This window comes from Lontra canadensis, unplaced genomic scaffold (genome assembly GCF_010015895.1).
Source record: "Lontra canadensis isolate GAN:19392208 unplaced genomic scaffold, GSC_riverotter_1.0 scaffold138, whole genome shotgun sequence".
Classification (NCBI taxonomy): domain Eukaryota; kingdom Metazoa; phylum Chordata; class Mammalia; order Carnivora; family Mustelidae; genus Lontra; species Lontra canadensis.
Window position 1 is genome coordinate 601,000 of NW_022631132.1, and position 23,934 is coordinate 624,933.

Below are 23,934 nucleotides of genomic sequence, written 5' to 3' on the forward strand. Positions count from 1 at the left end.
GACTAAATATTGAAAATTTTAAATGGAGAGTGAGGGGAAGATAAATGGTGATTATTTGAGGTATTATAATCTTAACATGCTGATTATATATAAGAAAACAACAATTCCATAAATACAAACTTTAAGGAAGATATATCTGTAGATGGGAAGATGTTTTTCATCACAAATAAATTCCTCCTGAGTAAAAAGGAATTGACTAGAATTTCTTTGAAAATTTAAAGGTAATTAAACTTATTAAAATAAATGTGCATGTAGCAGCCATATTTGTTAGCTCCTTGAGGGCAGGGGATATAAATCTCATTTACTTTTATCATATTTAACAGTGATTAGCTCAAAGTAGGTGTCAATTAGTGTTCTTTTAAATAAGTGAACTCTGGAAGAACCCAGCAATTGTATGAAGTGGGGCTTACCTGCAAAGCCTATTTCATAGACCCACAGCCAAATAAAATCTCTTTGCATTGTGTAGTACTGCACCGTGGACTTAGCCCTCTAGTCATTTCTGCAGAAGGAAGATAGTGGTCCAAAGCTGGGTGAAACAGACCTCTGGAACATACCAGTACTTAGATAAATGGTGAATAATAGTGTTAATGATAGTAATTATAACAAGACTAAAGATACTTAACACTTATTTAATACTTACTATGTGCCAGGCACTGTTCTAGGCACTTTATGTACATTCATTTAAAACTCACAACAACCCTATGAAGTAAGACCTCTCATCATCCCCGTTTTCTGTTGAAGTAACAGGAACAGAGAGGTTAAGCAACCTGTCAATGGTCATACAGTTAGCTTGCAGTGAAGCTAGGATTCAAACTTAGGCAGTCTGATTCCACAATTCATGCTCTTAACCACTATACTATATTAAACTACGGAAAGCATAAAGTTATAAAATATTTGAGCTGGGAGGGCTATCGAGTTCATCATTACACAGGTGGGTGTTCCCTAGGTCCTCTATAGCAGGAATTCTTAACTGGGGCTAAGTTGCCCACTCCTGCATCAGGAAACATTTGGCAATATTTGGAGATACCTTTGATCGTCATGATTGGAGGTAGGAGGTGCTACTGGAATCTGGTGGGTAGAGGCCAGGGATACTGCTAAACATTCTACAATGTAGGACACCCCCACCCCCTGCCACAGAAAAAAAATTATCTGACCCCAAGTGTCAATAGTGCTAAGGCTGAGAAACCTTGCTCTACTGCAGCAATTTCCATGTGTTCTTACTGGAGAGTGCTTTATACCCTTGGCTTCTTTTTTTTTTTTTTTTTAAAGATTTATTTATTTATTTATTTACTTACTTACTTACTTTCTTACTTGTCAGAGACGGAGAGACAGAATGAGACAGAGCATACAAGCACAAGGAGGAAGGCAGGCAGAGGGAGAAGCAGGCTCCCTGCTAAGCAGGGAGTCCGACGCGGGACTGAACCCCAGGACGCTGGGATCATGACTTGAGCTGAAGGCAGTCACTTAACTGACTGAGCCACCCAGGTATCCCATACCCTTGGCTTCCTCACAATCCCTTCCCATTTACCACATGTGCAGCCAAACCCACCTCCCCACTACTCCCTCATGCCATTGTACTAAAACAAATCGGACCACCTCCTCCATCAAGAATCCACTAACATTTTTAGCATGGCTAATTTTATGCTTCACACCAAAGAAATGATCCTCACAGTGGAGAGTCTAGGTGCCTTGGAAGTCTTGCAAATAACACTAGGAATACAGTGACAAAGGAAAGAGAGAGGAAGTTTAGAAAATACTTGCATGGAACACAGAAGAAAACACCATCTCTAGTACATCATACAGGACCTTACATACAGTAGGCACTCAAGAAGTACATGTTGTAAAAGAGTATGGCACAAGGGCAGGGTTGGGTGTCCTAGAACAGAGTAACATTGTGCTTTCTGTTCTCTGGCTAAGGGAAAGTAAACAGCAGGATAAATCACGTTTTGGTTCTGCATTAAGCCTAGGGCTCAAGGTTTTATCTTCTGTTTGGTATTTGTTGCTCATGAAGCAATATATTGTGCATTGCAGGGGCTATTTTGAATCCCTCTTCATTTTCTTTGAAAATTAACAATCCATCATTATTTGTGAACAATGCACTGAAGCCCCAGGCACATCCCACTCTCTGATTACAGACGTCACCAGCAGTGACACCACAGCTTGCATCATGGCTATGCAGGGTGAGAGAACTGACAGGAGCTTTTGTAAGACACGGCTCCTAGATGGCTTGAGAAAGATGATACTATTAGACAAGCAAGGGCTTTATTTCCTTATGAGTGTTTCCAAGAATGGATCAAAGAGACACTCAAGGGGATCAGGGTGTCACAACATATTCTTTCTTGGGGAAGAGGAGGGGAAGGGTAGGGAGGGAAGGGGAAAGGTTCTGTGCTAGCCTATATTGTAGGTAATCATTTTCACAAGGGCTGTGAGAGTGGCAGGGTAGAGGCTGGGAGATAATAACTTGATCCTCAAGGTATACAGATGAGAACCTCAGTGTAGAGAGTAGTTTCTCAAACTAACCCTCATCCTGGAAGCTTCATTGGTTTAGTCTATAAGCTGGAGGGTCCTGGACGCAGCCACCTCCATACTGGAGCAGTTACAAGGATATTCAAGGTGGTTTTTTTTTGATGGGGGAGGGGCAGAGGCAGAGGGAGAGGGAGAGAGAGGATCTCAAGCAGGCTCTACACCCAGCACGGAGCCTGAAGTGGGGCTTGATCTCACAACTCTGAGATCAGGAACTGAGCTAAAATCAAGAGTCAGACACTTAACTGCCTAAGCCACCCAGGTGCCCCATGGATATTCAAGGTTTTTAACTAGACATACAAGAAGCTAGAGTGCCAAGCCAGCCCTCCAGATGGCAGCTGCAGTGGGGATGGGGTGTAGCAAGGAAGAAGAAGGACACAGGTCTTGGCATACACCTCTCCAAGGAACTCACAGCATATATCCTGCATTTGTAAAGGCAACGAGGTATAGTGGAAGAAATATAGATTTTGAGCCAGATAGATGCCACATCAAATCTTGGCTCTACTATTCAATAGCTGTGTGACTTTAGGCAAGTTCCACACACTTTTTAGCCTTTTTACTCACCTGTATTATTCACCTAACAATAATGATGCTAATTCCTAGTATTGATTAGATGCTTATTATGTGCCAAACACCGTTTTAAGGCTTTATATGTATTATGTAATCTAATTCTCACAAGCCTATGAGGTTGGTAATATTTATCATACCCATTTTACAGCTAAGGAAAATGAAAGACAAAGAAGCTAGAAGTTGCCCAAGGTCACAGATGGAGTTAATGCTGGAACTGAAATGTAAATTCAGGCAGTTACAGTTTCAGAGCCCATACTTTTAACCCCTGAGCTATATACAACTATACTATAAAGAATGCTGAGCAAATAATCAATCATGATCTTAACCCCACTTCATCTTTATCTTTCCACTGTTTTAGCTCCCATTAAGAAAGAAACCATTTGGTTGCCCTGTGGGGGTCTCTTCTCCCACTTCTCTGAGCTGGAGCTGGGGGCCTCTTTTGCTATTTCAAGATGGGCTGGCACAGACTGAAGAATCTCAGAATAGTCCTTGTCACTTCAAGGTTATAAGCTGCATGTGAACCAAGAGAATAAGTTGAGGTTGGACGCAGGGGTCCTGGAAGTCCAATATGCTCCACCATTAGGATCTTTGAAGCCTTCTCAGTCAGGAAAAGCAAGGGCTAGCTGCACTAGAGACTCTGTTGGGCTTTTCTGGACTAAGGTCTGTCATTCCCACCCCTGGCCTCCTGGACTTCTGAGATCCCAGTGAACTCATATTACCCTGGTCTAGGTTGAATAGTCGACTATGGTGGTTTAGTTTTGAGATTGCATCATTGCATTCATTCCATATTTCCTTACCTAATATTTAGACAAAAACACCAAAAGCATAAATGGGCCCCCAAAATAATACCTTACCCCCCAACTATTTTAATGTCTGTGCTAACTGCCTGTTAAACAACAGATTTTAAGTTAATGGTATGGCTGGTGGGTGGGGGGGACAGAGAAAGAAAAAAAAGAGAAGCATAAATTCTGTAAGTTCCCAAAGCTCTGTGGTCTATGCTTTCCTGATGTAAGTTTTGTAAGAGGTAACTTGACAACCTTGCTGCTATGCTGTTGGAAGTCTGGCAAGATCTCTTGGAGGAAAAAAAAAATAGTCCTGGGGTTAATCCATAAGCCATCTTACTTTAGCCCTTGTTCCTGAAAATCTTTCCAACATGTTTGAGTCCACTTGCTTGCCATAGGAGATAGAGTGCAACAAAGAGAAATATAACTAGATCTGGAATTTAGAGGGTTGAGTTTCAACTCTGGGTTGACTCTTTTCTTGCTGTGTAGCAACCACTCACACCTGTGTTTGTCAAAGTGCAGTCCAATCATGTGCATCACAATCGCCTGGGGTGCTTGCTAACCAGTCATGTTCCAGGGTCCACAGCTAAGGTTTCCATTTGGGTGGTGCTGAGGAATCTGCCTGTTGAGCAAGTACCCAAGATAACTCTTAGGCCTACTACAAATTAAAGAAACACAGAACTTTGGTCTCTCCATGTATAAATAAGAATGATGCCACTCCTTTCACAAGACTGTGGCGAAAACACATGTGGTAAATATGTGCTAGCTCTATCTGAATCATTGAGTAAGATTACAGCAGGGCTTCAGGATCCATTCTGAATATTAATTTAACAAACATGTTAAACCCATGCACTATTTGGTGGTACCAGAGTGAAAAATCCATGTTTTCCTGCCCTTAAAGGGGCTCACAGACTAGTGAGAGAGATAGACAAATTACTGTATAGCTTGATACTGGCTAAACAGAGATATGAAGGGGAGGCAGTTACTCTGCTGGGAGGAGAGGAGAGGTGGTGGTAGAGAGGAAGGTGGAACACAGAGGAAGTGATGTTAATCTGGAGAAGTGATGGAAGTAAGTTTCGAAGGATAAACCAATTATGATGGTACTGTGGGTATCTTAAAAGGTGTAGGAGATAAGGCTGTATTTGTGCCAGGTCTAAAAACTAGAATAGAAATTGTCTTTGGAGGAATGGGTGTGAGCAGAGAATATTTTCCATATCAGTTTACTTATTACTCCTCTCTCCTAAAAGTAGAATATTAAAAAACTAGAGTAATTTTGTATTCTCCAGTTGGTTGGACTTTAAGAGGATGGGTATTAGACTGTATTGTTGAGTTGCTTTGTGAGTCACTAACTACAAGGCTATGGTCTAAGTCAGAGGGGTGGGACACTGGCCATGACCACTATAAACAAGTCAAGTGTTAAATTCTACTGGTGATAGGAACTTTGGCTTGAGAACTGGCTGCATCAGCAGAGTCATCTTCAGATATTAAGGGCGATGCTATATATACGCATACAGCCACAGGAAGCAGTGACTAATGGCTCTCTGCCTTGTGCCAGCAACTCTGGCCCTTTCTAGCTTCTTTACCTCAACAAGCAGCCTAAGTTGAGTTTTCAGACTTCACCTTAATTGAACAAATAATCAGAAAACAATAGCATGAACCATACAGAACTTCACATTGCCAAGCCCCCAACATCATGTTTTAAAGTAAATGATTTCTTCTTCAAAACTGCAACACACTTTCACCAACCCCCATTGTGCCTTTGGCCAGACCAAGCATGATAAACTCTCAACCTTTAATGCTGTGTGACCCTGAATAAAGAAAAAATGAGGTTATAACTAGTTAAGATCATGGTTTTTGTATTAGATATAATCTTGGCCTGTCACTTATTAGTTGTGTGATTCTTGGGAAGTAACTTAATGTCTCTTGTCTTCATTTTCCACATCTGAAACATGAGGACAACAATAATATCTATCTCATGGGGCTGTGGTAAGGCTTAAAGGAGAAAATACGTGAAAAAAAGTCCATCACAGCAGCTAGCTCAGTAAGTGGTAGTAAAATACTAGTAATCATTATTAATATATTAACAATAGTGGGCATTAACTCTGATATCTTATAGAAAACAGGGGCCATTTGGGGTGGGGAAAAAAGGGGGTATTATAATTCTTTAAGTTATGAAAAGGACAGGAAAATACCAGTAGAGGAACTAGTCATTAGTAATATGGGGGTATGTATTTAAACAGAAAAGAACAATATGGCTTCTCTCTAACCAGTTCTTTACCAAGAGAACTGCCAGAAAGAACAGTGGGACTAATTTATATGCTTCTCATCTGCTACATTTTTTTAAAGTGGTACTGCTAATAAAACCTCAAAATATTTTCCGGTGTTAACCGTCCTCCTCCACTATATATACCCCAAACCCATCAGACCTGCTGCCAAAACCTATTTGCTTTTTTCCCAAAAGCATGGACGGCATTTACATCCATGCTCTCACTTGTGATCACCCCATCTGTGGTGCAGGAAAGCCAGAATTACTTAGCATCACTTCTTCATTTCCATGACAAGGATGGAGGCAATGGGGTAGGCGGGAAAAGTTGCTTTTCATAGCCATCTTTTCAATAAGACAAAGAGAGGTTATGGCCACAGCTGTGACCTCTGACAGCTGGGCAGAGGACACCCACTGTATCAGCCTACTTCAGGAACAATCTATATGCAAGTGATTTGGTCGGCACTTTGTGATTCTGGGATGATATTAATAATAGTACCTTTCCCGGAATCTATCTAACATGATATATTTTCCCCATTTAATGCAATAGTTCTCTTGAATATTTTAATACAGCAATAGTAGTCCAAATAGCAAACAAGCATGAGTTATTGACTTTCCTTCCTTTTATCCATTTCTGCTGTGACTTAAATTTTCTTCCTGAGTTAATCTCCAGGCCACAAGTGACATCACCTTTAATCCATTCATGTTTTTTTTTAATTGTCATTAACATGGAGGGGACATAAGCTGCTAAAAAATAAAAGATATCTACGTTGGTGATGATCTCCAGAGCAAACCTTACAGGGATTGGTAGAGCAAATTTGATTTGAAAATGATTACAGAGGGTGAATTCCCTGTAAATAACGAATTGGAAAGAAAATCAGGCTGGGAGTATTTGCTTATCCACTTATTTCCACATGGAAGAAAAGCCATAATTCCTGTCAGCCTGTGCTTATAGAATTCCTAGATTGGTCAGAGAGAAATCAACCAGTGACGAAAACAAATACACAAGCCCACTGGTTCACTGCATTTGCTGTCAGGTTCAACACCAAGGAAAGCCAAAAGATAATAACTCTCTGGGTAACAACCCAAAAATCCGTGGTTATAGTTCAAGCGCTTAATTTCAAATTTCCAAATGACCGTGCCACTGTTCTTTCTTCTCTTAGAACCTGGAAGTTCACTGTGAGAAAGAAGAGGGGAGGGACAAGACAGCTGAAATGCTCAAAGACTCTGGGAAAATTATGGGAAAGCACGCCCTCCCTACACATCACCACTTCTTGAGAAACCAACTGGTATGTCGCTGGGACATTTTGTCAGAGCAAAGTGGCTACTTTTTTTTTTTTTTTTTAACTAAAGTGAAACTAGCTTTCAAGAGTGGCTACCTATTTTAAAAATGTAAAGCTAATTTCTATATGTCAAATCCTATTTGTTCACTGATTCACACTTTCTCTATAAACTGAATAGGTACAAAGGGGGAATTATAAGAGATAAGTGTAAAGTATTAAAAAAAAGGTGCAATGAAAATTGTGTACCCAACATGCAGTTTAAGAAAAAGAATATAATTATTACCTTTAAAGACCTCACATACCCCTCCCTAATTCCTTCCATCTCCCCTCAGAGGTAACCACTATTCTGAATTTTGTGTTAATCATTACTTGTGTATCCTTACAGTACTACTAGATATGGCAATGCTATCTCTTCAGAAATATTTTGTCTGAATTTCTGAAGGATTCTTTAGTTGCCAAGAGCTTTGCTTTGTGCTATTCTCTCTCACATTTCTCTCCTTTCCCTTGCTTCTCTGCCCACCCCACGCAGCTTTTCCAGTAGTAGTCTGTGATCCATGAACGAATATGTGTGTTAAAGATATCATTTAATGGGGCACCTGGGTGGCTCAGTGGGTTAAAGCCTCTGCCTTCGGCTCAGGTCATGATCCCAGGGTCCTGGGATGGAGCCTCCCATCAGGCTCTATGCTCCTCGGGGAGCCTGCTTCCTCCTCTCTCTCTGCCTGCCTCTCTGACTGCTTGTGCTCTCTGTCAAATAAACAAATAAAATCTTAAAAAAAGATATCATTTAATGGTGAACCCATTTGGAAAGACAGTAATTCTTTTGCAATATGGCTACTTTCTTTTTCTTCTTTTTCCTTTTTTTTTTTCCAAGCAAATCACTGCATGGGCCTTAATTTGTTTACCCAGAGGTTTGGAGACATGGAGATGGCAGTGGGCTAAAGAGAGGGTGACAGGGCTATGTGTATTGCCTAGCATGGGTATCTCAGGGTTTTGGAATCAGAAGACTATGCTACTTACTGGCTGTGTGACCTTGGGCAAGTTACTTACCATCTCTGAGATTTGGCTCCCTCATCACAAAAATGCAGACAACTGTAATACTGATATTAGAGGGTTGGTGAGATGGTTAGACCAGATATATCAATTGTAAAAGTTTTTGAAAGCTGTGAGATACTCTATAAATGTTAGTTGTTAATGCTGTTGATGATGCTATAATATCAGTTCTGTTAACATCAAAGTAGAAGACTAGATAGTTATGAATTTTCTAAGTCTAGAGATAATACCCAGATTTACCCTTGCCAGCTGTCTGGCAAAGCTGGCACAGAGCAGACAAAATTAAATTTTCTTTTCTAACTCTGTATTACTGTCTATATGGAAACTTTCCACCTACAAACATCCTCCTCAAATCCCACTGTACCTGTCCAATCTGCGTGTGTGGGAGTTTGTTTGCTCTGGCCTACGTCAGTGCTGGAGCCTAGGGCAGAAAGGAGTCACACATTACAGGCATCAAACATTTTCTCTTCTTAGTCATTTCTCATAGGACAGTTCTAGCTGGTAACTTGAACAGAAATGCATGCAGGATGTGCTCATCATCTGATCAGTTTGTGCCTAAGGAACCACCTGAAGATCCTGACTTTTGCCTGTGCGATATTAACATAACCATTTGCATGTTATTTCCATTTTGTTTTTAAAAGAGTCTCTCCTTGAAGATTTGTGAGAATGAGAGTAAGCAGTGAAAAGCCACATTTCCATTCTACAAACGATATAATCAAATCTATAAATGGGTAAAAATACACACAAGAGATGTTCCATAAAACTGCTGGCAATTATTTCACTGAACAGACAAAAGTTGTGCATGATTCCCCACAGCTGCCACAGGTGTTGAAGGAAGAGAGATTCAAACAACAGAGGGGGAATATCGATCATCTTTTTGAATATGGAGCTAGGCTACCTGCTTGGGTGCCCAGGAGGGGGTGAGAGAAGAAGAGGGCTGGTAATATTCCCATACACATTTCCCAGCCTTGAGGCTGGACAGCCACATGCCCATCTGCTGCAAAGAAAAAAATACAGACAGGGCTTAAGTATATGGGACAGCAGTTTGACCTCTGAGGTTGCAAGGCTCTTGCCCTCCGCCTAACAGCTGACGCCTGGAACAAGCAAGCCAGACCTGCATGGCCACAGCAGGGGCTAACAGGAGGGCTCCAGCTGAGGGATGGCTGCAGCTATGGCAACAAATGCCCAGGAATGAGTTAACACCAGCCAAAGGGGTTAATGAGAGAGGCAAGGGCTTTTATACAAATGTGTTAGGGAAAGAAATGTGATACAGCGGGAATGAAGTCCATTAATAAAGCTGAGTGATAAAATCCAGCACCATTCGTTAATTGGACTTGGCTACTTAAACTGCTTTTCCAAATCAGTCTCCTGTGTTCTAGCTGTTCGTTGAGATACTAAGCTTATTCAAAGAATAAAAGTAATGGTATATGTAGTGCAAAAGGTAAAAACAGGTTGGGCAAAAGGTTATAAAATTAGACTTGCAAACAAAGGAAGAGAAACAAGAGATGCGTACAACTATATTCTGAGCATGTGCAAACAGCTTGTTATTACTAACAATCACCACCTGACATAAATTACCCCCCATATGTGGATTACAAGTTGCATTATTATGATACATTAGAAGCAATGTGAGTACTAGTGATAATGGGTGGTTGGGTGGCTAAACAGGCCCCCAATTACTGCTGAGTGTCCTCTCCTTTTGTGGCTACAGCATTATGTCCTCAAAACATCCCTGGGAGGCAGGTCAATATTGATGGGCTTTTTTGAAGAAAACAGGGAGACATGGAGAGGTTAAGTGAAAATTAGCAGAGGCATTACCACCATTCCATAATAGAATTTGAGTTACAAAGGCAGCCAAGGCACAGAAGCAAAGGGCTTTTGGCTGCTCTTTCAATGATGGCACTGCCTACTGAATGTGGTAGATCAGCTTCCAGTCATTTTCTCAGCTACAGTGAAAAGCATAGATTCCTTAAGTCACTACAGTTGGAATGTCCAGTTGTAGCACAAAGCACAGAACCACAGAATACCTTTTAACTCTGGCATATTACAATACAAGCTCAGAATAAAATTTTACTTCTTTAAAAAAAAGATTTATTAAAGAGAGAAAGAGAGCAAGAGCGAGTGCACGGGGTGAGGGGCAGAGGGAGAGGGAAAGAGAGAATCTCAAGCAGACTCTTGACTCCTGCACCTGATGCAGGGCTTGATCCCATGACCCATGAGATCATGACCTGAGCTGAAACCAAGAGTCAGATGCTCAACTGACTGAGCTACCAGGTGCTCCCCAAAATTTTACTTCTGAGAAGAAAAAAAAGAGTACACCTGAATTCAGAAGTTAGTATAATCCATCTAGGACAGTATTTCCTAGTGGCATGAATGAATGAATGAATGAATGAACAGTATTTATTGAGGCCCTCTTATACTTTTTGTTAGTGGCTGAAAGGGATGTAAGAGAAGTAAAAGACAGTTATTTCTCTCGGACAGCTTGTTATCTACTTGGGGGTGGAGGTGGGCAAATTCACACACAAAATAAAGACCAAGGAAAACTCATAAAAGACCTAAGTATAAAGTGACAGTTCTGTTTGTCCCACTCATTAAAGGAAAAAGGTGAGAAAACCTGAAAGGTAGGGTGTCAGTACATTCCTACATGAATGTTATCAGGGGAACATAAACTTACAAGTATATTAGACACTTCTATCAGTAATAAAGTACTCACAAGAGCAGTGGCTAAAGGAGATGAACAGGAGAGAACATGAAGTAAATTAGATGGACAGATGAGGTTAGGGAACCAGGATGGCAGTATCTGTCATTATTTGAATATTATCGTGTTGTTGTTGTTGTTGTTTTTTAAAGGTTTATTTATTTTAGAGAGAGGGAGAGAGTGAGAGCACATTGAGGGGAGGGGCAGAGGGGGAGTGGGAGAGAGGGAGAGGGAGAGAGGGAGAGAGGGAGGGAGAGAGAGGGAGAGAGAGAGAGAGAGAGAGAGAGACCTAAGCAGACTCTGCACTGAGTGGGGATTGGCCTCATGACCCTGACTGAGATCAAACACCTTCAAAACCAAGAGTGGGACACTTAACTGACTGTGCTACCCAGGCACCCCGATCATGTCCTTTTTGAACCAAACTCTTCTGATAGAGCCTGATTCCTTAGGGATAGTGCTACTCAGGCAAGTACATTTGGTTGGCATGTCCCTATGTACAGCTAAGAATTAGAGGACAGATAATTTGAGATGTAGTACTCTGGTGAGCACATGGAAGGCAGATAGTCTATGTTGTGGGCCGAAGAGTGGCCCACATGTTTTAGCTGTTAGACAAAGTGGCCAAATTGTCATTCTACTTCGGGAATGAAGGTGTTTCAGCAAAGTTAACAGTCAACAAAACAAAGAGGCCCACGGAATGGGAGAAGATATCCGCAAATGACAGTACAGACAAAGGGCTGATATCTAAGATCTATAAAGAACTTCTCAAACTCAACACACACAAAACAGATAATCACATCAAAAAATGGGCAGAAGACATGAACAGACACTTCTCCAAAGACATACAAATGGCTAACAGACACATGACAAAATGTTCATCATCACTAGCCATCAGGGAGATTCAAATCAAAACCACATTGAGATACCACCTTACACCGGTTAGAATGGCCAAAATTAACAAGACAGGAAACAACATGTGTTGGAGAGGATGTGGAGAAAGGGGAACCCTCTTACACTGTTGGTGGGAGTGCAAATTGTTGTAGTCACTTTGGAAAACAGTGTGGAGATTCCTTAAGAAATTAAAAATAGAGCTTCCCTATGACCCTGCCATTGTACTACTGGGTATTTACCCCAAAGATACAGATGCAGTGAAAAGAAGGACCATCTGTACCCCAATGTTCATAGCAGCAATGGCCACAGTCGTCAAACTGTGGAAATAGTCAAGATGCCCTTCAACGGATGAATGGATAAAGAAGATATGGTCCATATATACAATGGAGTATTATGCCTCCATCAGAAAGGATGAATACCCAACTTTTGTATCAACATGGACAGGACTGGAAGAGATTATGATGAGTGAAGTAAGTCAAGCAGAGAGAGTCAATTATCATATGGTTTCATTTATTTGTGGAGCATAAGGAATAGCACGGAGGACATGGGGAGATGGAGAGGAGAAGTGAGTTGGGGGAAATTGGAGGGGGAGATGATCCATGAGAGACTGTGGACTCTGGGAAACAAACTGAGGGTTTTGGAGGGGTGGGGGTTGGGTAAGCCTGGTGGTGGGTATTAAGGAGGGCATGTATTGCATGGAGTACTGGGTATGGTGCATAAACAATGAATTCTGGAACACTGAAAATAAATAAAAAGAAAAAAAAGAAATGAAAGTGTTTGACTCATGTGTCTGTGCAAGTGGGGTGTTAGCCCACTTATAGGGTATCTACAACAAGACTGAATTTTCCTGAAAAAAGCATTTTGGATCTGTTCTAGTGACTTAGCTGGAATTTATCAGTATTCCAGATGATGCCTTCCCGAGCCATTTCACTTTCTACTTTCCCCTCTCCACAGCCTCAGGCTACACACCTCACCTTGCCTTGTCTTGCAAACAGAGCTGGCTGTAGGAGACTCGGGCAAGGGCTGTAGATTGTTCTAGAAAACTCAACCACTGAACACACACATTGTCCTCTATACAGTGGCCAACAGTGTGACTGTCACAGGTGAAAGCTGACATCATAAGGAGCAATAGGCTAAAAAGCTCCCCCAGATCTATTTGTAAATTTCTCATTGAGAAGATTACATTCAGAATTGCAACCCGACTATATCTTCCTCTACAGGACCTATCCTCTACCACTATTATCTCTTTATGGGAAATTTGAAAGAGACCACAATTATGCCCAAAGGAACTGTCACGCTATGAGAAGTTTGTGACTCCAGCCCCTATAGCTTCAAGGTATTGTAGTCCTTTTTTTCATTTATTTAAAGATTTTATTTATTTATTTGAAAGAGAGATAGAGAAAGAGCACAAGTAGGCAGAGTGGCAGGCACAGGGAGAGGTGGAAGTGGGCTCTTCACTGAGTGGGCAGCCTGATGGCGGGGCTCAATCCCAGGACCCTGGGATCATGACCTCAGCTGAAGGCAGCCACTTAACCGACTGAGCCACTCAGGCACCCCAAGGTATTGTAGTTCTGATGATACACTGGATGCAAATTTATGGCCCCAGAGCTAATCTCTGGATTTTTCCAGGAGTATGAATGGCAAGTTATTACATGAATGTTACTTGTAGAACTTGAACTGACAAGTACATTAGACACATACACCAGGAGTGCATGAACTCACAAGGTTGGCCAAAGGAGGTGAGCTGGAAAGAGAAGCCCATGGTAGATTAGGAAGACAGATGAAGGTTAAAGGGAACCAGGATGGAGGTGTCTGCCATGATCTGAATACAATTATGTCTTTTTTGAGTCAAACTCCACTGATAGGCCCTCTTTCCCCAGGGGCAGCACCTCTGGGGCAAGCAAGCTTAGAAGTCATTTGGGAAGAAATATTTCTTTCCTCTGACATGAGGTGGAAAAGATGAGCCGACATTTGTTTTGGGAGCAAGAGGTGCTGAGCTTAATGCCTATCATCTCCTGGAGACTATGATGTATTGTATATACACATAAAATCACTACAGCTGCTTGCTATTTCCAGGGGGTCAGGGTACACTGTCTTTTATCTCCAAATGTCTGTTTTTCAGCCTGGTGGTATCTTGAAATCTGTTTTGAATACAGCCCAGACAGGAAGGTTTTGGTCAAGCATGCAGTGAGTAACCTTCAAGCAAAACAGAATGCCAGGAGAGCAGCCTGACCTTGGCAGTAAAATTAATTTGATGCTTACAATCTAACCTAGAGTCCATGGACTTTACCCATGTGACAGAGTCACAGGACAATTTAGCAGGGATTATTAAATTCCACTTAAGCTCACCAGAGAGGAGAATTGAGGTTGATACATTTCAGGACACCAACGAATGGGCCAAACCCACGTGGGAAAAAAAGGCAGACAGACTTCTAGGAATAAAGTGGAAGAGGTTTCACTTGGTGCACAGTAGGCAATCAGTGAGAACTGATTCACTGAATGAGGCAAAATAGTAACACAAATCTCATGTCTGACACCCAGAGAGCCTCTTCCCCACCATATACACACATACAACCTTAATCCTTTTGAGCTTCTCATATAGGAAAGCCATTCTTAAAGTGCCAGAGATCCCAAGGTAAGGCTGGAAGGTGAGTGTGTTGGAAGCTTGTACAAGACATGCCATCTTTCTGTATTCCTCTTCCAATTCCTGCTGGTGGTAGGAAGTAGGGGCAGAAGATTACTAAATGGAAATGGAGAAAGCAAAGTAGATACCAATGAATTAAGAAGAATGCATTTTCCCCAAGAGGGCTAAGAGAATCTCACACAGGAGTTTCTAGAAAGCCTCTGTACCAGCAGTACCAACTCCAGCATTACCCAGAAGGAGTCAGTGTTCCAGTTGCTGCACTTTAACAAGTGTGTTGTATATAAAGGCCCAAGACTGTTTGCAGTGGAAAATCCTGACTGGTTTTATTTAGGCAACATAATAATGTAACTTTCTGAATCTGATGTTCTTTATTTGAACATTCATTATAATGATTCATCTCTGCTCTTCTTTCTTTACCAATGATGTTTGCATTCTAATAGGAAATATAATTTGAGAAGATGGTAAGTGAATCAAAATCATCCAATATGTTTCCACCATGGGAGCAGAAGGAATCCTTCTATGCTCTGTTTTGCATCATTGTACTGATTCCAATAAATTTTTCTTTAATAGGATTTGTAGCATTAAATATTACTCATCATTGCAAAGTCAGTACTAATTTAACATCACAGATAATCTGTTTTTTTCTAAGTGAACCCCCTTACTTTGTTTCAAAGGAACCGAACATTTTCCAGTTTGGGGGTTTTCTACCACAGAAAGTATGCTGACCTTGTATCCGAAGAGATACTTAGCACTAATGTGATTCTCTAAATGGCTGTTAGCATTTGACCTTGTATGAACAGTTAACTGTGTGTCTGCAAAATTTCCCCCATGGGATTTTAAGAATTTTGGGGGCAGGAATGGTACCTCATGTACTTTTAACTTATCCTCAGGATATGGCATAGCAAAGGAACAAATAGCCAGCATAGCACTATCAGTTTCTACCTACTTCAATCTGCTGAGAGCACTGTAATACCTGATAATAATTGTGGCTAACACTACTTGTAGGTTATTTTATTAAATAGAAATGCTTTCCTTAACTTTTCTAAAAATGTTTCCTAAGTTAATCTTGCTATATTTTCCACATTAATTTTTTCTTTCACTAACTTGTAAGCTTAACTTATAAGCGAATAATAAACTCTTTTAGGATACTTCTGATAAACTGGTTGGTTCTATCTACCAAAATGATATCAAGTCATGAGAATAAAATCAGGGAACCAAAGATGATATTCAAATACCAGTATCACATAAGCAAACAGAATTGGACGCTGAACCTTAGCAGTAGAGCAGGGCCCAGGAGACCCCTTGGCTGTGCCAGGGGGCAATCCGTTATTGCTAGGCCACGGAGAAGCCTAGGGGAATGCCAGGAGGATCAGGGTGGCCTGGGTGACAGGTGGTCATTTAGGGGGATCTGGACAGTGATTATTTTTTGGCCAGGGTAGCCCATGATGACTTACGGGGTTCTTGGCAGTACCTATTTACCAACTGGTACAGGAGTTTTTTTTCAGTATTATTAAACTGATAAGGTCATTCAGTGTACACTGTCTGAATATTTGCCTGGAGGAAGGGGACCTAAACATGCAGCATAAGTAAGCAGATACTTCTACCTCCAGCTACAGTCTCTTTAACCATTCTGTCTTAATCCTCATGGAAACCTTGGAGATCAAAGTTATTCCTTATATTAAGCCCACATGAGAAAAACCTTTCCTATAGAAATATTAATCTATTTTCTCTTATTCTGTCTTCCCAGGGGATGAATGGCTAGCCACTCTTTATCTGTTAAACATGTTTTTTTTCCCTTTAAAGGAATTATTATTTAAAATTGGGTTTTTTTTGAGCCCACAAAGAAAAATAAATCCCAACATCTATAGCTTTTCCACCCCCTGTAATAGGTGAGTCAGGTAGGGGTAACCAAGAAGCAGAGACATACAGTGGGAGACTCAGTAGCTGTCCTTGCACTCTCCTGCTTGAGTGGAGAAAGAAAAACATTTTTAAAACAATGGCATAGGCTGAATAACAAAGTGATCTCCCTTCAGACCATCAGAATCAATGGAAATAAGAGTGCCACATTTGGGGGACACCTGGGTGGTTCCGCCTTTAGCTCAGGTCATGATCCTAGGGTCCTGGGATCCAGTCCCACATGGGGCTCTCTGCTCAGCAAGGAGCCTGTTTCCTCCTCTCTCTGCCTGCCTCTCTGCCTACTTGTGATCTCTGTCTGTCAAATAAATAAATAAAATCTTTTTAAAAAAAGTGCCACATTTTTGTGCTCTTTTAAAATCATTTTTATCCTAATCCAACAACATCCTCGTCTCTGGGTGGTAGACGTAACCCACCCTGACAATCAGTAGCTGTTGAGGTACCTTGTGTCACCCATTCCCACCTGTACATGTCCACTTACTGGAGCTGGGTTGCCATGAGCAGCAATTATTTCTCTGCCAGAAGACCAGCTGGGTTCCAAGGTCTTGGTTTGGGTAACCTTGTCTTTGCCATTTAGTGTTAAGTTTACTTTGTAGGAATGCTAGTGAAATTGCTCAGAAAGTTGGATAGGACATGTGGGAAATTGGCAAGGTGACTTGATTCCTGTATCTCTAGAGGTGATGGTTGCAGCTATACTATCTATTGTGAGTAGATGCCAGTTGCAAGTTCCTTAGGTACAGGCTTGGTAAAAGGGTGAGTTAGATCACAATTTCTGCTTGGAGGGAATGTCTAAACAAATAATATTGTGCACGGGGTGTTCAGCACACTCTAGTGCTGGGGAGTCAAGCCTGAGATTTTCACTTAGTAATAGGATCAAATGAGAAAGTAGGCATTCTCACAAATTTATGTTAAAAAAAATCACAGGAGCATCATGTATGCCTTACTTTCTGGGACACCTCTCAGACTGCAAGCTGAACAGACAAAAAAACTTGGGATACACACTAATAAACAGTTTCAAATGGCATGTCACATACTGGCTCAGAGGCAGACAACTTGCTACAAGTCTTTATTTGTGGGTTCCAAGGAAATATTTCCCAAATAGTGCCTTTAGTCCTCATCGACTATAATATAAAGAGAACTCCAATAAAGTAAAACCCTTTTACTTGTGTAGGAGATTTCCCTGTGAAACACAGGTTCCTTGGGTAGGATTAATGCCTATGGAATATATACTGAAAATAATGGCTGGGGGCAAAAAGCACAGAAGAGCTCTGACAAGCATGCCCACTGGGAGATACTGATTGGACAGTTAGACTCCTCCAATTTTCACACCTATCCCTGCCTCCTGCTAAGTTGTATGAGCTTCCAACACACAGGTTAAGATGCCTTACCCCGGGATTTCACTTATGCAATAGACCAACAAAATATGTATATATGAGTATAAATAGCTCCTTGTGAAGCACCTAAAGTTTTTTCGATAAAGGAGGAGTTTTTATGTGCCACTTGGTCTGTATTCTGCCAGGGGCGTATCACACTGACATTAGAAAACATGCTCTTTTCAAAAAGATTTAGTCTCATTTCCCTTTTCTTCACAGTCTCTAATGACTGGAAGTAGAATGAGACTTCGATTTTAGGATGATTTAGAGGTCTGTGAGTTGGCTCTTTCTTCCCTTGGTGTGTGACCAACTTCAAAGAAGCAATTGTGTAACCACTAAGGAAATTAGTTCTTTGCCAAGAGATGAAGAAGACCTTTTGTCATAAGCCAGAATGAATAACTAGGCCCTTCTGTCTCTATCTCAAGAGGGCCTCTGGGCTAAGAGGAATGTCTGGCTGGCAGTCTAGGGTTGTTCACTAGAGCAACAGGCAGTCAGATGGTTAAGAATATTGTTTGTGCTCCTTCTGTAGGTAGAGGCACTGGAGTAGAGAGGCTAGGGTGAGTGTGGGGAGGACAATGGACATAGACAGTAAACAAATTAACAGATGTATATAGCACAATGTCCAGTGGGTACAATTCTATGTATAATTACCACTTACTGAGCACCTTCTCTGTGCATTTTGCTGCAGAAAGTGTTTTATATGCATTTTATCCTTATAACAACCTTATGAGGCAGGTATTTTGGTTCTCATTTTATGGAAGAGCAAACTGAGTCCTTAAAGTTTAAGTAACTTGCTCAAAGGTTTCACAACTAGTAAAAGATGGGCCAAGATTTGAATGAAGGTTTCTATCCTTTAACCCTAGTATCGGGCATTATATTTGGTACATTGCTTATGCTTAGTCTTCACAACCTTCTTGAGTTGCAGGTATGACATCTTCATTCACATTTGAAGAAATGGTGGCTCACAGAAGTTAAGCAACTAGCCCAGGATCACAGAGGCAGTAAGTGGCAGAGGATTATACTTTAAACTTGACTCCAGAGCCCAGGCTCTTAACCACTGAACTCTACTACCTCTACATGTCAGACATTTGGTAAATGATTGTCCCTATTCCAGCTGGTACAGTGAAGGTAGATGAAGAACAAAGGGTTGAAGGTAACTTGAATTTAGTAGTCAGAGCAGGAGAGGTTGAATGGTGGAGCTAGAGCTATGGCTGTCATTTTCCCTGAGGGCTGGTTTTACACAGCATGTGGTGAGGGGCGATTAAAGACAAAGGACAAAGGTAATTGATTTCTATCCCTTCATTCCCTAATTATAAGAGGAAGAGAGACCACTCAGAACAGGAGCTGGATCTAGGAGCTAACACTATTAGAGAGTGACTATTACCTGAGCTGGCCTGGTGTGCCAGTTAGCGATATATTGCTTCTTAGCTCTAAATTCGCCCTTGTTGCTTGCTCTCTGCAAAGGGTCCTGGGCCTTTTAAACATCTTGCCTTTGCCAGTTGGCACAATATTACGCTTCGTCAGTAAGGGACACAAGAGAAACATTTTAGAAGGATGGGAGTTTTCTTTCTGGTACTCATGTGCTGGTACACTATAGTGCTTGCCTTGCAGGCTCCTGCAGTGCCAACACCCACCTTCCCACTGCCTCACTCCAGCTGCACACACAGCTTCCCCAGCCCCAGGCTTCTGCAGTGCCTGCAGCTTTCCCAGCATGCAGTTCCTGTAGTACATGGTAATCAGCAGCATCCAGCAGCATCTCCCAGTATCCCTTGCTTGACTGGTTTTGTAGTGGAGTGCCTATGCTAAGAAAACTCCCTGTGAGCAGCTTTCCCTGGCACTGTGGAGAGTAGGTTTTCCAGAAGTTCCATAAGGTAGATTTCTACAAAGTTCCAGGAGGCAGAATTCTAGCAAGCTCTGCTGGCACAGCACCACAGAAACTTCTCTGCTAAATCCAGTGAGCCATAACTGTGCCCTTTAAGGTCTTGATCTCACCCCTGGGGAAAGGGTTGTATGTTGGTTGCTCTAAATTAGCAGTAGGTATAGTGGATGCTCCTTATATCTGCTATTCCTACATTTTTATAGTATTATTTAATTACACTGTTCAAATTACTGTGTTGTTTCTCTTTCTTGATTTTTCCCAGATCAATATGGTTAACTCCCTCTTCCTAGAGCTCAAAGTAAGGTGATTCATAGGGTAAAGGAAGGGAGTGTAGGTAAAAAGGATGGCTTTATCCTGGAAACAAGGTCTAAAGAGAAAATAGCATCTTAATTTTTCAGGAGGCAGTAGATATCTTCTCTGTCTTACTTTCCACTAAAGAAAATGACTTAGAACACCCGTGGCCTCTTAGCTATTAGAATTCTTTCAATGAGGAGGAAAGACCTGCTAGATAGGAAAGGTAAGTGGAGCCTGAAGACTGCTTGGGACATGAGACTTAAAGGGTTTATGATCATTCCTAGTCCAAACTGTACTTGAAGTTCCAGAGTTCAGGTGCTCCAAAGGAGAAGTGATTATTTGGGAAGATGGTCTCAAAATGACCACGCTCTTTACAAAAATGATGAATACTGAATTCAAAATCTCTATGATTTCCCACAGACTCCTTCATTCAAAGTTCAGGGTTGTTTCCTCCACTTGAGATAAAATATTTTCTTTCTTTCTTTTTTTTTTTTTTTGACCTGGCTTTCTTGTGAACACATTTATAGAAATTTCCAGACAGCTTGCAATGTTATGAATTCTGGAAAAACTTCTGCTAGAAGTTAGGTGTTTGGAGTTGGTATGTCATGATGTTTTCCAAGTGCCACAAGGGAAATGGCTTTCAACAGTGACAGAACATCTTCATAATTTTTGTATTACTTATGGATTTGTACAGCTGAGTTCTTTTTGAATTTCAATAAAACATTTTCTCAAACACTGTTGGTAATTAACTACCACCTCTCTAATTTTTGTTCTCTTTATGCCTTTATGCATCCCCACCCCTCCCACCACCTCACACGGCAATCCTGCCTCTCCAAAGCTCAATAAATGCAAAATGGATGGAAAGCAGTTAAGTAGGAGAGAATAAGGAAATGTAAATCTCAGGGTCTGATAATCAACTAAAATGTTCCCTATACATGATACAAGATTCTTTAGAGACTTTAGGAAGCACTGGCCCAGATCAAATTGAGAGACACTAAAAGCATCATAGTTAATCAGCCAGCCTGCTCAATCATTAGGAAGTTTCCAGTATATACTTCCCATGTGTTAGAGGCCTCACAGCAATAACAACCACATTTGGAGCCACAGCGGGTTTCAATAAAGGACATTCAGCCGTAGTTGCCTATAATGCCTATGGTCTTTGAGAGGCTTCCTGGTTGTCTTCTGGATCATCCAGAGCACCATATGTTCATGTTCTGGGTGAAGATCCCAATCAGCATAAGTGAAAAGAGAGAAGTTTGAGCCATTTTACATAGTATGATTCTCCAGCTAGAAAACTAACCAAGTACAGTTTCAGAAAATCAGTCCAACTGTAGTCTCTTCTTCCCTTCTTGTTTTGCTCCTTCCAGTTTTGGCCCAGGCCCAAGGCCCTGTAAAACTTCACTAGCCTTGGGGCGCCTGGGTGGCTCAGTGGTTAAAGCCTCTGCCTTCGGCTCAGGTCATGATCTCAGGGTCCTGGGATCGAGTCCCGCATCGGGCTCTCTGCTCAGCAGGGAGCCTGCCTCCTCCTCCTGTCTCTCTCTGCCTGCCTCTCTGCCTACTTGTGATCTGTCAAATAAATAAAAAAAATCTTAAAAAAAATTTCACTAGCCTTCCTTCTTGCTCTCCATCCCCCACATATATGCACACATATACACGCAGAGGGATCACATAGCTAAGAATGGAATGAGAAAAGGAGCATTGCCTTGGAGAAGTTTGATGGTTTGTACTGTAGCAGCTTGAAGGGATAGGTAGAATAGGTGATATGCAGGGGTTTGTTGACCCAGTTAGAACTTCCTGAAGAGTCAGAAGGACACTGATATAAACCAAGGATTGCTGTAAACCAGTGCAGACTTGCCTTCACTTTCAAAATAGGAATCAGTCCTCTGTTGCTGTCATTATAATGATTATAGATTATTGTTTTTTAGCCAGGGTGGTTGGCTGGTCTGCCACATGAAGTGGAATTGAGAGGAGGGGTAGCCTAATACTTAAGATGGGTCCTAAGATCAAGACCTGGATTTGATTCTCAGATTCACCACTAACCATAAGCAAGGTACTTAACCTCTCTGAGTCAACCTTCTCATTTACAAAATGGAAACAGTAGTATGTGCATTATAGGATGTTGTGAGGAATAAATAACATTACTAGCAAACAGCAAAAACTCTATGTATGTTAGTTACTATTATTTCTATACTATTATTTAAAAGGCACATTCTCATTATGTCCTCAGTTGCTTTCCTCTCTTTTGCCGGTTTTGGAGGTGTGGATGGAGGTGGTGTTGCTGGGGGTAAAGAGATATGACCCACACACATGTTCATAATTGACTTTTGACAAAGGTACAAAACCAGTTCAGTGATTTTCAGCAAATGCTGCTGAGGCAATTGGACATATGTAGGGAAAAAAAAGAATTCAAAAAAGAAACTTGACCTAAGTCATAGATACCTTATAAAACACTTAACTCAAAATGAAATCCAGACTTAAATGTTAAATGTAAAACCTTCAGGAAAAAAAATCATTGGGATCTAGTACTACAAAGAGTGCTTAGGCTTGATAACAAAAGCACGAGCTCTAAAAAGAAAAATTGATAAGCTCGATCTCATCAAAATTAAAAACTACTGATCTATGAAAAAAACCTATTAAGAGGATGAAAAGATAGGCTACAAAGTGGGAGAAAATACTTGCAAGCCACACATTTGACAAAAGACTAGTATCTACAGGGGCGTCTGGGTGGCTCAGTGGGTTAAAGCCTCTGCCTTCGGCTCAGGTCATGATCCCAGGGTCCTGGGATCGAGCCCCGTGTTGGGCTCTCTGCTTCCTCCTCTCTCTCTGCCTGCCTCTCTGCCTACTTGTGATCTGTCTATCAAATAAATAAATAAATCTTAAAAAAAAGACTAGTATCTACAATATATAAAGAATACTCAAAACTCCATAGAAAAAACCCAAATGATTCAATTAGAAATTAGGCAAAAGATATGAAGAGACATTTCGCCAAAGATGATCTATAAATGGCAAATCTGCACACAAAGAGGTGTTCAACTTATTGAAATGCAAATTAAATCCACAGTGAGAGATCATTACACACCTGTCATAATGGCTAAAATTTGAAAAATTGTATGTTTGTAAACCACTTATCAATAAGGGATTTATACCCAAAATATACAAGGAATGCACACGACTCAATAGAAAAAACAAACCCAATTAAAAATGGAAAAAAGACCTATGTAGACATTTTTCCAAAGAAGACTTACAAACGGTACATGAAAAGGTGCTCAATGTCACTAATCATTAGGGAAATGCAAATCAAAGCCACAATGAGTTATCAGTTTACACCTGTTAGGATGTCTCTAATAATAATAAAAATGATGAGATAATAAATGTTGGCGAGGGTATGGAGAAAATGGGACTCTCGTACACTGTTGGTGGGAACGGAAACTGGTACAGCCACTATGGGAAACAGTATGGAGGCTCAAGAAATTAACAGAACTGCCACATGATCCAGCAATCCCACTTCTGGGTATATATCTAAAGGAAATAAAATCAGTACCTTGAAGAAATATCTGTATTCCCACGTTCATAGTAGCATTATTCATAATAGCGAAGGTATGGAAACAACCTAAGTGTTTGTGGACAGATGAATGCATAAAGAAAATGTGATATATACAAAGGAATATTATACAATCTTAAAAGAAGGAAATCCTGTCATTTGCAACAACAAGGATGAACATGGAGGATATTATGCCAAGTGAAATAAGCCAGACAAAGAAAGACAAATACAT

The 23,934-nt window shown here is 41.0% G+C and overlaps 1 protein-coding gene across 5 annotated transcripts in view; it reads right to left on the reverse strand.

Annotated features, from left to right (window-relative positions):
• Nucleotides 1-23,934, reverse strand: part of ENOX2 (ecto-NOX disulfide-thiol exchanger 2) — a 261,275-nt gene that overhangs the window by 72,257 nt on the left and 165,084 nt on the right. Inside the window, exons 1-3 of one of the 5 annotated variants that reach the window (XM_032843377.1) lie at nucleotides 4,347-4,352; nucleotides 3,492-3,497; nucleotides 2,195-2,206 (exon numbers count right to left, since the gene is read on the reverse strand). The exons of 3 other annotated variants lie outside the window; for them this stretch is intronic. Coding sequence is in view for 1 of the 2 variants with exons in the window: in XM_032843375.1 (XP_032699266.1) it covers nucleotides 411-459 (49 nt within the window). In the remaining variant the exon portion in view is untranslated. Of the gene's footprint in view, nucleotides 1-410; nucleotides 500-2,194; nucleotides 2,207-3,491; nucleotides 3,498-4,346; nucleotides 4,353-23,934 lie in introns of those variants that run through there. One more of the 5 variants, XM_032843375.1, reaches the window with a different exon arrangement.